Consider the following 16540-nt stretch of genomic DNA (forward strand, 5'->3'; position numbering starts at 1 on the left):
AGAAATTTAATGTTATTTCCTCTCTTTACCTCAAAATTTAATTATTAATTTCTCTAGTACGCTTATTTAAAAACTTTAATTTCTTTTATTTTTGTTTTGCAATTTTTGATACTGAAATTTCTGAGTTACCATGTTACCATGCTGTAATGTGGCAAATATCATAGGGGCCCTAATTTACTTTAAAACACTATGTGAAACAGTGTTTATTTTGCAAACAATGTTGGAAATTTTTAATGAAATAAAGGGAGTACATACAATAAATAATATATAATTGGTATCTGCTGGGATTTACAGAACATAAACTTAAAGTCAGATTTGTCTAGATTTTCTGTGTGTGAATGTGTGTGTGTGTCTGTCTGTGAAGGTCAAACTTGCAAATAGTGAAAAACAAAGCTTTTTGTTTTAAATAACAGCACAATCAAGATGTATGAAATCAGATTTCTGGAAGGCACAACCCCATACTTGAACTGTAAAAAATTATTGAATATAAACATAGAGTTCAAAGCTAATGGGAGTTATCAACAAATTCACATTTCAATGTATTTTTTTCTAGAAAGGTAGCATATAACTACAATAAAAGAAGTACTGTTTTCAACTCTGTTTCTAGACTGATTTGCTGACTAGGCAAATTAAATAAACATTTGCTTTATTCTTAATTCCACTTTATCCTTGGATACAGTTTTCCTGAAATAATAAACATTTAAATAAAGAAGACACAGTAAACAAATAAGTCATGGGGATGTAATGTATTATACAGCATAGGGAATATAGTCACTAATATTGTGACAGCGTGGTACAGTGTGAGATGGTTGCTGGACCTTTCATGGTGATCACCTCTTTAGGTACATAAATGTTGAATAACTGTGGTGCACACTTGAAACTAATATTATATTGCATGTTAGCTATATTTTAATAAAAATCTTAAAAAAATAAAGAAAAAGGAAAAAGGATAGAAAGACTCACTTCCAGCCCTCCAAACAGAAAAGTATCAACAAATGTGACAGTCCCTAAGACTCCAGGCCCATTCTCAAGCTGCTTGAGGAAGTGCAGGCTCCTTGACTGAAACAGGCAAGAAGAAGGGCAGGATGGATGAAATGTATGAAATATGATTCAGGGTGACTGACTCGGAAATATTTTACCAGAAACACTTTGGGATGAAATGGCCTTATCTCAACCACTAGTTGGATAAACTGGAAAGTAAAGCACTAAAAAACAATTTAAGAATTCTAGGTGTTCCTGGAAGGGTTACAAATGATGACTTCAAAGCTTTCAGCATCCAACTGCCAACAAATACTTGGAACAGGAGGCAGCAGCAAAGGAAGACAAGTGACAGGGGCAGCAAAGCAGCTCCCAAAACTTTAGCTAAATCCAATAACTTGGAATTTCTCTATCCCTAGGCTACTTTAAATGCATGAAACACACAGAAAATTCAACATGAGTTATGGACCTCAAGGCAGCTAGGTGTGTTTATCTTAAAGGCAGCTGCCATCAGAAATTATGGATGGCCGAGGCTAACCTTTGGAGCACACGGAGAGGCATGCGAGGCCACTTCTATTGGAACTCCAGAGCTCAGATGAAACTCTGCACAGCCACTGCTTATGCGGAGCTTCTCGAGGGCAATGACAACAGCCTGAAATCAACAGTATTTCTGAAAAACAATTTTCAGGGCTGAACCAAAGAAACATACCAGATGCCTCCAGTCATGAGCCACAAGGTGTAATCTACCATTGGTTAGGTTGTTTGATAAATTGTCGTTAGATGACCATTGCATCAAATAGTGCATGGCAAAGTAAAGATAATATTTTTTAATTGCATTTAGGGAAAAAGCCCAAAATGTTTATTTTTTAGATTTGGATAATTAAATATGACAGGTCTTCCATTTATCTTCAAGTTAAATAGCTAGTCAGTAGCAGGGCCAGCAGGGCCAGTCATATTAATTAACCTCTCTGAACCTCTGAGTCTTCATCTTTAAATTTGGGATAACATTACCTACTTTATAGGATGGCTACGAGGCTTTATGATACAAAAAGTATTGAGTTCAGTAAATGCCCTTAGAGTATTGTATTTGTCCCCAAAATATTAAGCCTCTTTCTGATTCTTGGCTTGGTGCATTTCATTACAACCTAATAAAGTCCATAAAAACAGGAAATGCTCCTATAAATCCCAGCATTCCCCAAGTCAGCCTAGTGTCTTGTTCCAAAAATCTTAAATTTATAGGACTCTTAAAATCTATAAGGAAATGAGAACCCAAACTGAGTGGCATAATAGCTGTTTCCTGGTCCCAACAGCACCCTCACAAAGCCCCTGGTCGCCTTTGCTCCAAGTCTGCTAAAACACATCCACCTCAGTGCCCCTTCTATGCTGCAGTCTCTATACTTGGTCTTGTGCTTCAGTTCCCGGTTCCTTTGGATACTGGGGAATGTAAGTACCATGAACCTCTGCCTGTTATTCTCATGTTTGGGAAACTCCTTCCTTCATTCATTCTTTCACTTATCAAGCAATTTTTGATTTCTGCTACATGCCAGACACAATATTAGATGCTTCCAAATCTGATCAGACCTTGCTAGCCCCTTGACCCCATCGTGTTCCCCCAAGCTATTGTTTGAGGGCCAAACTGGTTGCCCTTAGAGAACTAAGATGCTTCATCTGTGTGGCCTACAAGCCCTATCACTGTTTGGACACTGCTGACACTCCTGGTATTTTGGGTCTGCTCACACTACTATCTCCTGTGATGTCCTCACTACCTGGTTTGTACCCAAGTTCATGCCATGTCTTAAACACGATCATCCGTACCAGTGGCCATTCTCGTTGAGTGACAAGCCTTTTCCGTATTAGTCACCTGGCTGCTTCCGGCCCTGTTATAGTCCCTAATTGTAGGCCCAGCATTAAAGTTCCAGTAGGCAGCTGGTTATGACCATCTCGTTTATTTCTGAATCTCCGTATCATTATCCTCCTCAAAACAGGGCTGACTATAAAAGGGATCAAAAAGTCTCTGGTGGGGTTTTGAAGGCAACATTCCCATATTAAAGCCTCTACCCCATTAAAACCACAAATGCTTTGAAATTGAATAATAAAAATGACTTCTATACTTATTACAAAAACGTCACTCTGCCCAGAGCATATTTTTAGATGATGACCTCATGATGTCTCTAACAGAAGGGTAATTCCACATTCAAATCTAGTCATATCAAGGAAAATTAACATAGAGCCTGAATGTGCTGATGAAAATTAATGCTTTGACTAAGCTGAGAATTTTCCAACAAAGACCCAGAAAACATGGTGATTTTTCTAACGGTTTCAAAAATCTGTGATTTAGTCATTTCATAAACAACACATATTTGTTACTAGTTTTTCAAAGCCATGAGCATAAATGTTGTTTATAGTCTGTCCCAGAATTATGCGTGTGATGATCCTGGAAATGGCCTTGAAAGTAAAACTCAAGGACCAATTCAGAGGAACTCTCTGCCAAGACCAGTACTGCACTCTGCAGTCTGGGAATGACACGTGCTGATTTCAGAGGTGCTCCTGGTTACTGAGAGGGCAGAACGTGCTTTAAATGTTTAAGTGGAACAAAGGATCTCACATCAAGGAGAGACCTTCTATCAATTAAAGTAGTGGCCACCCCAAGGCTTTATCGGTTCTTTGAAACTGTATGTGAGGGCTAAGTGTCAAAAAAGAATTATTGTTCTATATTTTTTATGCTAGAGAGAAGGATTATAACTTAACTTTTTTTAAACCAAATGAAAGTCTTTATGCTATCCCAATATAGACATGTGAAATTAGCAGATATCACAAAGATAAATTTAAGATATCATATTTTAAACTGAGCCCCCAATAATGGAAAAAGAAAAAAATATATATATATAAATCAGGTTAAAACAGACACAGAATTACAATATTCTCTCACCTCAACTGTATAGTATTGATAATTGGTATCACTGCCGATGTGATATGGAGATCCCTCCCACCTCGAAATGCAATCCCCCCCTCTTTTTTGGAATGATTGGTGCATTAAGTTCTAAGAGAGAATAATAATTACATTGAGTTCAGGTGTTAAAATGTATTAGGAAAAAAATTAGTTAGAACACATGCTATAGTTAGCATATCAGAAAAATGTGGGCCTTTACATTTCCATGAGACCACAATATTGCATAAAAGTTAGTGACATAAATTACTGACTGATATATTCTTATTGCAAATTTCAACATGCATTTAAGGACAAAATTACCATATCACAATTAATAATGACACCTTTTACAACCTAAAATTATGACATTAATCTCTTACATTTTTATGAATAAATGTGAGTAAAGGTTTACTTAAAGTCATTTATCACATGCCCGCCCCCCAATCCAAATACATACATACATAAATAAATATGTTCAGACTCAAAAGTTATCCACAAACACTACTTAGTAAACATTAAATCTCCACGACCACCTACAGTTTATAAAATTTAGCTCTTTTTTTAGCATCTCTTGGAGTTTCTGCCTCTCTGATTACTTCTCTTTCGATGAAGCTTTCGAGTCTATGATATTGATGCACCACTGTCAGAATTCTCCTAGCATTTGTAACCACGAAATAATTTCAATTTATGTTTAAAAGAAGAACAAAGGCTCCTTTCCAAGAAAGAGAACTGTAGAGATTCTCTTCAAGGAGGGAGGAATAGAAATAATTTTCTCAAAATTAAAGATGACATATGCCAATTTTTATGATTATTATTACCATTAAAGTAGCCTGAAAACGCACATGGACTACATTGATGAGTATGATGACCATTAAAAAAAAAATTAACACTTGAAAGTCATAGGATTTGATTTGCAGAAAATTTTAGGGGGAAATATGCTATAACATACATTTTCACATGATTTACGCAGGAGACGAGTAACTTTACAGTGTGAAAACTGTTTCAGGGTTTGACTGACAATTTTGGTACAAAGTGCTAGGCAACTACTGTTACCTATGTTCACTGGATCTAGTGCAATCATGACTTTAACATTGACATTGAGCCCTTGGAGTTACAAATTTAAGGAACGAGGACTGAAAACATGCTTACCACGGGTTGTAATGGGGCACCGGGCATCATGGCATTGGCTAGTTGCATTTGCTGGGCCAACATGGCCATGTTCTTCTGCTGAATCAAGTTATTGCGCCCATTTATCTCCAACTGTGTTTTTAAGTGTGGGGGCGGATGAAGATATTTGCAGTTCTCCCTGGAGCAACGACCCTTAAAAACAAAAGCAGAAAACATCATCTTAAAAAAGAATAAAATCAGCAAATTTTATTAATAAAAATAATAACGATAATGCAAACCTACCACTTGAATCTACCATGGGTTTTTCACAGTGTATCTCGTCCATATGGTTTTATAATACATTTAGAATAGGTAATGAATTCACCCACATGCATTGAAAAATTAAGGTATTACGACAGGTGAAAAGGTGTTAAAGTGTAAAGAATTTACTTTATTCTAATATTAGCACTGTTATAACAATATCCAAGTTTAAAAATCTACAAACTGCCAGGATAATATTAAAACACAGACTACTAAATAAAGAATATTATTTTTCTGTAGCATCTTCTGGTTAACTGGAATGAACCCAAAAGGATCATGAAATTTTACCATCTATTTTTACTTGTACTGAGTTCTAAGGAAGTGGATTAAAGGACTCAAGGCACACTGTATCTTCAAACACCTTTAACAAGTATCTCATAACAAACAAAATTAAAATTACTATTAAGCTTCCAAAGCCCAAGTATTAAGAAATTTACAGATGAAAAGAAAATTCCCACATATTCTCACTGTATAGAGAGATTAGTAAGTATAAGAAAGCAGTGGTGAAAAATGTAACCTTTAACCTTTCAAAGATACATGTACTCTCCATTGCCTAAGTATTACAAAACGGTAAGAAATGGACATATTTACCCATAAGTAATTTACAATGTAAAATGGAGAAATAAGTGACAATAAAACAAAAATCATTGTTTTAGGATGATTCTGTTCAAAAATACAGAGGGTGCCCAAAAAATGTATGCACATTTTAAGAAAGGAAAAACTGCATTAAAATTACTCTGATGGGAACCACTGTGCGCACCTCTTATCATTGCAGAAGTCAAACGTGACTTGTATTCATCTTTTGTTATTGGTACATATCAAGTATTACAATTTTAATACAGTTTTTTCCTTTCTTGAAATGTGTATACATTTTTGGGGCACCCTCTGTATATATTAAAGTCTGGAACACGCAATATTGTGTTAAGGGATTGTCCCCATATTACTTCAATATATTGTCAAGTCATATTGGTAGTGACAGATCTCCTCAATTACTGCCTTTATAACTTCTTTCCCCAATAAATTTAATTAAAACTGTTTGGAGGGTAAAAGATTTACTTGACGGCATCAACCACCTCGAGCTTTCTTTGATTTTTCTAAGAAAAATCTATTTGCCATAAGTTGATGTCATACTGTACACTGACACAGAAAACTGATGCTTAGTTTGTGATAAAAGCTGGCACGATTCTGATTTGAATGATCGACTTCTCCCTTGTTTTGGTTAAGGTTTTCGGGAGTAAGTTTCTACACAGGGCTAATATTCTAAGATACTACCTGTTATTTAACAAGCGTTAGGTAATAAAGCATTACTAACAATACTTTAAATCAAGAGACAATAGAGGACAGTAGTTGCTAACAAGGATCTTACAGGTCTCAAAACCTGCACTAGAGGCCTCGCTCTCTCACTCATCAGCTGCATGAATTGCATCTAAAAACTAACCTCTTTCAGCCTCAGGCTTTTTATCCATTTTTAAATTGCTATATAACCTACACCACAGATTCATTATGAAGATTAAAGAAGATAATTGATATGTCATGTCCTTGGCACTGCATGACGTTCTCCGAGTGAGATCAAGTCAGGAGCTGCTATTACCCACTCCCCCCCCCCGGCCCCACCAAAAATGTATATCCAACAAAAGAAAAACAAAATATTGGAATGAAGGTAGTTTTTATACTATCTGTTATGGCTATTGATATGTTCACAAATAAAGTAAGATTTACGTATCTATGACTTATTCCATATGAAATCACCACGCTTATAAGTATCTGGATGTGAAATAACTCTACGAAAAAACAACATATAGAGTCATAAGATAAACCACACAGAACGACTGGCCAACATAAATAAGCTCATGGATGACCCATGAGCTGATTGTCCCTGATTTCAGGGACATTCACTTGACATAACCTAGAGAAAAACCTCCTTTTCCATACAAAGAACAACTTGGCTCCAAGAGAAAATCTGCTGCTTAATGTCTTCACATCATATTTCTTACTAAGATTGGACTAATTTAAGTGCAGCTAAGCAGAGTTATATCCACCCTGAGGATCCAGTTACTGTCAGTTCTCAGCTCAGTTTCTGTAGTTCCATAAATAGCACAGAGGTAGCCCTGGGCCTTGAACCAGGCCTTGCCAACACTAAAATCTGTCTCCCTCAGGACTTCATTCTCGTGCCTCTGTTAACACAAAGCCCCCTTCCGATCTACCTACAAAGACAGTCCAGAATGAAATAATGAAGGAGAGAAATCCTACGCGCCCACCATTCAGCCTGTGTCAGCACATCTCAAAACTTTTAACAGCTCAGATCTTTGGTTTTCATTTTGTGTTTACTACATCTACTCAGGAACAATGCCACTCTACTACATTTCTTACATATGCAACCCTTCAATTCCCCCTCTTGATTGGATTGCTCTGGAGCCTCACATTCAAAGAGCTATGCTTCTAAGAATCAACTGCGGATGTGTTTGAAAAAGTATACAGACTACAATAAAAAGCCTCTTCCACAGAGAATCTATGGCAACAGGTTTGGGGGCCCAGGTTATTCTGATCTAGCAGAATACAATTCTGTAAAGCCATGTGAATTTTTCATTGACGTGTGGAAAAAATAATAGTCTCTGCAACTGATATTAGATAAACAGTGTTGTAGGAAGTTCAAAACTTATTTAATGCTGACTGTGTTGCCGAATAATTGTGGTTTGACAAATAAAAGGTCAAGAATAAGTTAGACTAAACATCCTCTTCTAGAGACTGCCTAAAGCCCCAGAAAAAACCACAAGCAGCATACCTTTCGTTGAGAGTTAAGGTAAATATGACACTGCTCCCTCTCCAGGTTCCTCTGTTTCTGAGCTCCCAGCACCATACTTCAATAAGCATTTGCAGAATAAGTGAATGAACACTTCTTACTAAATGATTAAAGATGAATTCTACTCTAACTCTATCCTGAGACAATAAAGATAATAGAAAATCAAAACTAAGTCTAATACCAAACTTTTGATTCTGAGTTGTACTAACCTAACGGTGTGTTTATTCAGAGACCAGTAATTTGAACACAGGCTAAAGCTTAGCATGATAAAAAGGAGAAAAGGTAACAGGGTGGCAAGTTTTACCAGGGAGGAAAGATCTGTGTAGAGACTGGCAACCCAAAAATCTATATAGTGATAATCCATTCTAACAATCTAAAAGCATAAATTCAATCAGTATCTAGCGGTCACACATGCAGATTTTTATACAGGAGCTACTCCTCCAAATCATCCAGAAATTTCACCTTAAATACATTAAATTGCGCTGCTAGGATCAGTGCAAAAATATAAATATAGTTTTTTATTTACTTTTGATTCCTACCTGTAGTTCCTGCTAATGCCATATAATTGTAGATTTTATCAAACACAGCTTGATTCAAATAGCAGCTTTGTTAACTTACTTGCTGAGTGACCCTGTATAAGTTAGTTAAATTCTCTGAGTGGCCAAACCTTTTCTGTGGAATTGTCGCAATACCACAGAAATGTTGCTTAAATGAGCATCATATCTGTGGAAAGTGCTAAAAATAATACAAACAGCAAAACACAGAAACAATGCATATCAATAATCAGTGATATAAGCGTGGCCCTTAACCATCATCCTGTACTTGCCACATCTAAGTACTAAGGACTAATGCCACCCTAATACATTACTTGCAATGTTAGATTTCTGCAGTTTGCTTTTGTTAACTGCACGGAATCTTATTTTCAGTGAGCTGTCCAGCTGACTAGCAGGCCACTCGACAGAGCCTATACCATAAATACATTAGACTCTATCCAAGGCGGCTTTTCATAGGTTTACTCAACACAGAGGTCAAAGACAGCATTGTAGGCATATATTGTGTATTTTAAGGGTATGGAGGAAGTTCAATAATATTGTTCAAGACGGAGTCCATTTTTCTGTAATAATTTTCTACATTTATAAAAGCCTGTACATGACCAATAATGGTCATTCGAGGGATCAATTTATCAAGTCCCACATATCTGAAGTTACAAACGGTCCAATTGTGAATTTAAGGATTTTTTCATTAGCCTTTGAAATTGATGCAAAGCTTGTGATTATAACAAAGGAAGAGATATGTTTAGTTTATTGTTGGAGCTTCAAAATAAGTGCCTTGTTAATTCTTTGTGTACTTTGATAAAGTACACTTTTAAATAATTATGGATGAACATACGAGAATATATAGTACATATCTAAAAATTACGTGTGTGTGATCTATACAAATTGTATACAAATTGTAGAATAAACATAAAACTGAATGAAACTAGCAATGCCAATTTAGAGATATGAAAATAAATTTCTTAGCTATTTTTAACATTTATTTAAGAACTAGTTAACAATCAAAAATAAAACATCTTACTTAGAAGTTGGCCAAACTTAATAAAACAAAAAAATTAAAATTCCATTTTAAAACTGGAAAAATAAGTTTTCATTTTTAATTATACTTCCTCCACCTAAAGTAAAAAAATATTGTGATTTATGAAGTCGAAATGTAAAAAGACAACTTATTAGGCTGCCAAATGGTAACCATATGACAGGTTTATGATTACTAGGTCATATTTGGGTAGATTCTGGAAATAAAAGGGCAATGATGAAAGTATTACAGGGGTACCATCTTATACTCACAAGTCTTTTCCAACTTTCACTGGAAACAGTGGTTTTCTGGTACAAGTGTTCAAACTCGTACCAACCATTTATTTCAATTGTTAAACAAAACCAGTATTTTACCATCTTATACTCACAAGTCTTTTCCAACTTTCACTGGAAACAGTGGTTTTCTGGTACGAGTGTTCAAACTCGTCACAACCATTTATTTCAATTGTTAAAACAAAACCAGTATTTTCTTGGGGACAACTCAGATATGCAAGTGTTTTAGAAGCACTTTCTGGAGATATTTATTGCTCAGATATTGGCCAGAGATTCTGGCAAAGAAATTTGGTATCTTCCTACTAAAAATTCTTACTGCTTTTTCTTTCTTTTTTCCCCCCAGCTAAGATGATACAAATATCTCAGAAAAATTTTGCCAATGAGGAAAAAAAAAAAAGAAAACAAAGCAATAAACATTGGCAGTCAAGAAATATTGTCTCAGGCATTTCCAAAAATGTTTCTATGGTTCCGCCATGCGTTTTAATCAATTCTTGCATTAATTCTAATACACGGGTGAATAAATTTACATATATAATATTTATTTTAGAATTACAAGTATTTAGTGGTAGGAAGTTGATGGCAGTTTTAAATGTGATTAACTTTAAGAACAAAAATACTTTATACATACACAAACATGCACACATACATACTCTTGTTTTGTTTTCATTTAGGTAAATAGAATTTGATTAACTCTAGGAATTATAGTTTATTGGCTTTGCAAATATTGAAAATAAATTAACTGCACCTAATAAACAGACTATTGCAGATTTTAAATGTATATTTTCTTACAATCCGCTTGTTCCCACAAAGGACTCATGTTAGCTTACAAGAACACACGCATCCTAAAAAGAAGTTCAAGGTTTCTCATTGACATTTTGGGACAGATTAAGTCTTTGTTATGGGGCTGTTCCTTGCCTTGTATGATGTTTGGCAGCAAGCAAAGCCTGGCCTACTAGATGCTTGCAGCACTCCTGTCCTCTGTTAAGACAATTCAAGTTGTTTCTAGATGCTGCCAAATATCTCTGGGGGTGAAGGTGAGGCAAAATCATCTTCAGTGAAGAGTCAACCACTGCTTTATACCTAACAGAATTTAATGGGGGCTGTATTAGTCTGTTTGGGCTGCCATAACAAAATATCATAGACTGCGTGGTTTAAACGACAGAAATTAATTTTCTCATTGTGTGGAAGCTAGAATACTGGAGATGCTTTTTTTTTTTTTTTTTTTTTTTTTTTTTAAGGGAAAGCAACACTTCCTTGGCTTTACTTCCCTTTGGGAAGTCTTTTCAGGAGAACAAAGTTAAAAATATATCCCTTCCTTTGAAAAAGAAGTTACTGGTCAAGATAAATTAAGCAGCCCGAGAACTCAGAAAAATAATTAAGGATTTCTGACCACCAACTAGAATTCTGGTGGACCCACCGAATAATGCTGTTTTTAGTCGTTTGCAAATATATACATGTGTATGTGTGTAACTATAAATGTGAACACATAGATATTCAACTCAATTATGTACCTATTTCTAAGAGCGGTATGTGTACTGCAAACTTAGATTGCTGCTGTTGCAAATTTAAGAAAACTAGAAGATATGACCTAAAATTCATATTTCAGTTTTTACTTGGAAAACCACATAAGAACTTTTAGAAAGCTATAGAATGAAACCTAAAGGGACACTGAACTATCATTTGGTAGAAATTCCTAAAGTAATCAAAACAGGTATTTCATTCACCCCACCTGACCCCTGCTGAGGAAGTCTCCTTGGAGATTTTGATATTACTGTTTGTTTCATTGTTTTACAAATAGTATGCAATATAGTATCATAAATAAACATAGTATATATACTGTTTACAAGTCAATACTATATATTTACTATATTTACATAGTATGATATACTATATAGTATTGACATATTAATTTTTCTATTCATTTTTCATTCTCAAGAAAAATGACCTTTTAACCCAAATAAGTAAATGGGATTATTTTCCTTGAATAATTTCCTATTTTTAATATCATGGCACCCTTATTTTAGAGTTATATTGTTCCAAAAGGCAAGAAAGTCATCTTTAAATTAATATTTAAATCTTCTTTAAACCAAATACAACTTCCGTTCTAATTTCCTCATTGGACTTTTCAGTAGTAGAAAAGTCCAGGTGTCACCTTTTTAGGTGACACCAGGAGCAAATGTTTAGCATCCCCACAGAACAAGAAAAGAGTCAGTCTTCCTTTTATCTTGCCAGCAAATAATCTCTATTCTTCTAAACTTAACATGAAGTAAATATAGCAACATGAATCAATATTTAAAGCTTAACTTTCAAGGTGTAAATGCTATTTGTTCAGTCAGCATAACATCAAATACCTGAGCCTCACTCAGTTCAACACAATTGAACTGAGTAGGAGTTCAATTTCTCCTTGGAGAATTTTCTACTACCCCTGAGAGAAAAAAAAAGCAGAAATTTATGAATGCGTTTTCATTAAAACAGTCCCAATTTCTTTCAATTGCTTTAACCAAAAATATAAAATGTTTTCAAATAAAACAGAATATAAGGCAAATTTAGATTTTTTTCCTTTCCTAATCTCAGAAAATGTTTGTATTCACATATACACTGTGGCATAACTATTATTGTATGCCAATAAAAAAAAAGAAAGAAAACTACAAACACACATACACACACACAACCTACTGTGTTTAAATTTGTGATTTTTTACCATGGCCTGAAAGATTGTTAAAAGAACGCAACGGATTGTTTCATAGGCATTAAACGTTTTGTCATCAAAATCTAATCTAATCTCTAAAAAGCCTACTTACGTTAGACTTTTCTGGCTATTTAAAAAGCCCTCTTCAGTATCCCATGGGTGTTGTAGGCCCTATTTTATAGAATGTTCCTAAGTTTGATGATGAAGATTCTTGGACCTTAAAACCAATCATGACATTTACAATGCCCCCAAATAAACTCAATACTGATGCAAGATCAACGCACTCCAACTCAAACATAAGGATCCTATGACTTTTCCCCCAGAGAATTTAGGAGCTTTCATTACACAACTCCCATTAATCATCTTGAAAATGGCATAACTGAAACTCTACACATCTAGATAAGTATTATGTAAGGCATGAGAGTCGGGTTAGCTGCTGCTGAGGAGGTTGGAAAAAGAGAAAAAGGCAACAAATCACATACACATGCTGGTTACAAAAATACCACTCCAGCAGCTTTTGTCTGTGACAAATCAGATATACATACAACTGTGACAGTAAGCGTTCTATCAGCACACGATTTTAGCTGATAGTCATCTGAAGAAATCTTTGCCTCCTCAGAGAGGGCCCACAAGAATCTTATATTTAGAGCTGCTGGTGCTGAGATGCTGTAAGAAGAGACAGTCTCCCTTTTTCCTTATGTCCGTGGCCTTCTCTATCCCAAAGAATTCCACAAAGGTGTAGCCACCTGTGAAGTGCTATGAAGGGTTTAAGTGGCACCTATTTCTGCCCATATTCATAGTCTTCTAAGCTCCAAAGACGGGTCTGGCCTGCATGCCTGAGCCAAGCCAGAGTCTCCATGACCTTGTGAAAGCCCAGTGACATTTGGTAGGTGCCAGCATCATTCAACAGTCCAACATTTGTTGGCTGTGTTTTTATAGCATCATAAAATGGGAAATGCCAGATCACTACTATGTTTCTATTATATTTTCAATTGCTTCATTATTTTTTTTTGGTACAGCAACTGTCAGACCTCTAAACTGTTTGCAGCAGAAACACTTCTGAAGTTTTATGGCACCCAAAATCAAACGCTATTCAATCTTGGCTAATAATTAAACACCCTAACATTTACATAATAAAACATAGTGCTCTATTTGTGGTGCATGCCTTTCAATTGAGAAACACAAAATGTTTTACAAATCGTACCCAGTTCATCATCGTACCATTATTAGGTGCGGTACCGCATGACTGTCTTATTTTATTTCTAGGACTTTCCTGAGGGTAAAAAAAGAGGTAAACTTCTTAAATCAAATGCATACAATGTTTTCCTTCGCAATCTCTTGGAAGACTTGTGTAAGCAGTTCTTTACAAATCTATTCCAGCTCCGAATGCGTTGACAAAGTAAAAGCTCTCCACCTTCGAATACGCCTCCAAAGTGTGCGGGAGGGGTCCTTGCCCAAGGACACACAACTGAACCCAGTTGGGTTAACTGCAGCGTTCACCATAAACTAGAGGCATGCATTCCTACTGATGACTACTTGATCAGCTTTAGGGGTGTATGTTTTCCTAATCATTGCTCACACTACAACCACGTGCATCTGAATGAAATAGATGCTTCAAACCCCTTTGAGTTCTGCAAAGAAGTTTCACAATATAAGCAACTAATTTTGGAGAAGACTAATCCACACAGCATTTTCAAAGTATAATAGAAAAAAAGTAGATTCACTTATGAATTTCAGTTTATCTTTCATTCTTTTATTTTTCCCTCAGTAGGATCAGTATTATAGGATCAACTGATCTTTTCTGACAAGAAAATAATTTGAACATCAAACAAGTTAAGTTTGCTTTGACATGATCCGTTTCAACAAGCGACTTGGTGAGGTAAGAGGTTTCTTGGATTTATCTGTGGATACTAATGACCTGGACTCTGTGATTTGGGTATATCACAAAAATATGTATTGTATATATCTAGATATATACTCTATACACACACACACACACACACACACACACATACACACACACATAGTATATCTAGTATATACTGGGGGTGCCAAAAAAATGTATACAAGTGGACACTTTGGTCAACGTTGCTCAAGCAGTAGTTTACCAAAATCAGAAGTGTCTGGACATTGATGGTAACCACTTTGAGCCCCTCTTGTAATTAGAGAAGTCAAAAGAGACTTGTGTTCATCTTTTGTTATCAGTATATATTGAGTATTAAATTTTTAATACAGTTTTCCTTTCTTAAAATGTGTATACATTTTTTGGCACCCGCTGTATATAGTGGATATACTATATATATATATATATATATATATATATATATATATATATAGTGTATATATATATATAATATATACACACACACACACACACATATAGTGATTTTATATAGAAAAAGGTATAAAATGTTACGTTTGTAAAAATACAAAGTTAGACAGTAATATCGAGTGGAAGGTAGGTTGCCAGGGGCAAGTATTTTATTTAGCAATATAAAAAAAACTAAAGAAAGTCAAAGGGGTGAAACATTTTGTTGAAGTCAGCTGGGGAATAAAAACATCATTACCTTGTATTTATAGGAAGCATTTGATATATTTGTACCTGCTAGATCCTATATCTGCCTACAAATATAGGAAAACAAACCCGTTTTTACATATTTAAAATAATTAACACATTATTAGTTGTGATAAACTTTAAAGTATAATATGATACAATGTTCTCAAAGTCCCATAATCAGTATTTCCATTGTAAGTCTTCCATCAAAGTCTACTAGATGTGACCGTCTATATTATGCATATGATTAGCGCTTTAATGATTTAAGAATCTCTTAAAATGTAAGAGATATCTAAAATTTTGTCTGTCAGTTATATGCAGAAAGTATTGCATTATGCTGTATACTGCTCACTAATCTTTTAGAAACATCACTGCCTTTGCCAAATATCAATTCTGTTCCCTAATTTTTCCTTCGGATTCCTTTGTAAACCTCGGATTCTCTAACTGTAAACAAAGGTTGTCACTTTCTAACCTCACTAATTCTGCCTCTCGTCCAGCCATTAAGTGCTACTGCTTCACACAAACAACAATGACAGAGCACGAAGGAAAGGTGAGGTGACAACGGCTCTCACCACTGCTGACCACTGTCTCCTTCAGACAGATCAACTTTGTACTTGAACAAAATGTGCTCAATGACACTGGCTCTGTTCCTGTGGGGAAAGCACTCCCCTCCACTGCCGCCCGCGCCCCACCCCCCATTAGCCCCATGACAATTTGCTAAAATTGTGCATAGCCATCAGCTCTCTCTCAGACTTCAGGCTGCAGTGAGGAGAAAGACAATTGGCTCATGAGTCCAGAACACGTCTCTATTGGATGCTGACTGCAGCAGCATAGACACTAAGGGTGAAAAAAAAATCTCCTGAAGTGAAAACACAGTATCATAATACAGGTTATCTGAGCCTGTCTCCTCCTCTGCACCCCACTCCCACCCCCAGAGACTTCTACTGGCTTTCTAAGGCCGGTCCCTGAATATGGAAAGAATATTCAACAAAAGTTACTTGGAAATTGTCCCTGGGAATAACAGAGGGATGTCTCAGAATTTTTAGCAAGAATTCATGTTTCTAATAGCTTGAATAGCTTTGTGGGAAAGGATCCATATTAACAATAAACAAACAAAGTTTTGGAACTCTTATAAAACATCTATAAGATGAATTTCTAAGGCAGAAAGGTATTGAAGTCATCCCTGAAGCCTGGGCACTAACAAAAGCTTAATCATCACAAGGTGTTCTGTTTGTTCTAAACAGTAGTCAGAGCTGCAGAAAGCATTCTTGGTGCTTATTTAAGATGAAAAATATGGCGA

General features: G+C 35.5%; 1 protein-coding gene across 25 annotated transcripts in view; it reads right to left on the reverse strand.

The window, feature by feature from the left end:
* The window catches only part of MBNL1 (muscleblind like splicing regulator 1), a gene marked incomplete at its 5' end in the record, with an annotated part of 193871 nt that overhangs the window by 35143 nt on the left and 142188 nt on the right, over positions 1-16540 (reverse strand). For 23 of the 25 annotated variants that reach the window (XM_081080087.1, XM_081080082.1, XM_081080085.1 and 20 more), the window contains one exon: positions 5057-5227. In XM_081080087.1, coding sequence (XP_080936213.1) covers positions 5057-5227 — 171 coding nt within the window. Of the gene's footprint in view, positions 1-3907; positions 4019-5056; positions 5228-16540 lie in introns of those variants that run through there. The other 2 variants (XM_081080081.1, XM_081080071.1) reach the window with 2 other exon arrangements.

The sequence above is a fragment of the Rhinolophus hipposideros genome (genome assembly GCF_964194185.1).
Source record: "Rhinolophus hipposideros genome assembly, chromosome: 2".
Taxonomy (NCBI): Eukaryota; Metazoa; Chordata; class Mammalia; order Chiroptera; family Rhinolophidae; genus Rhinolophus; species Rhinolophus hipposideros.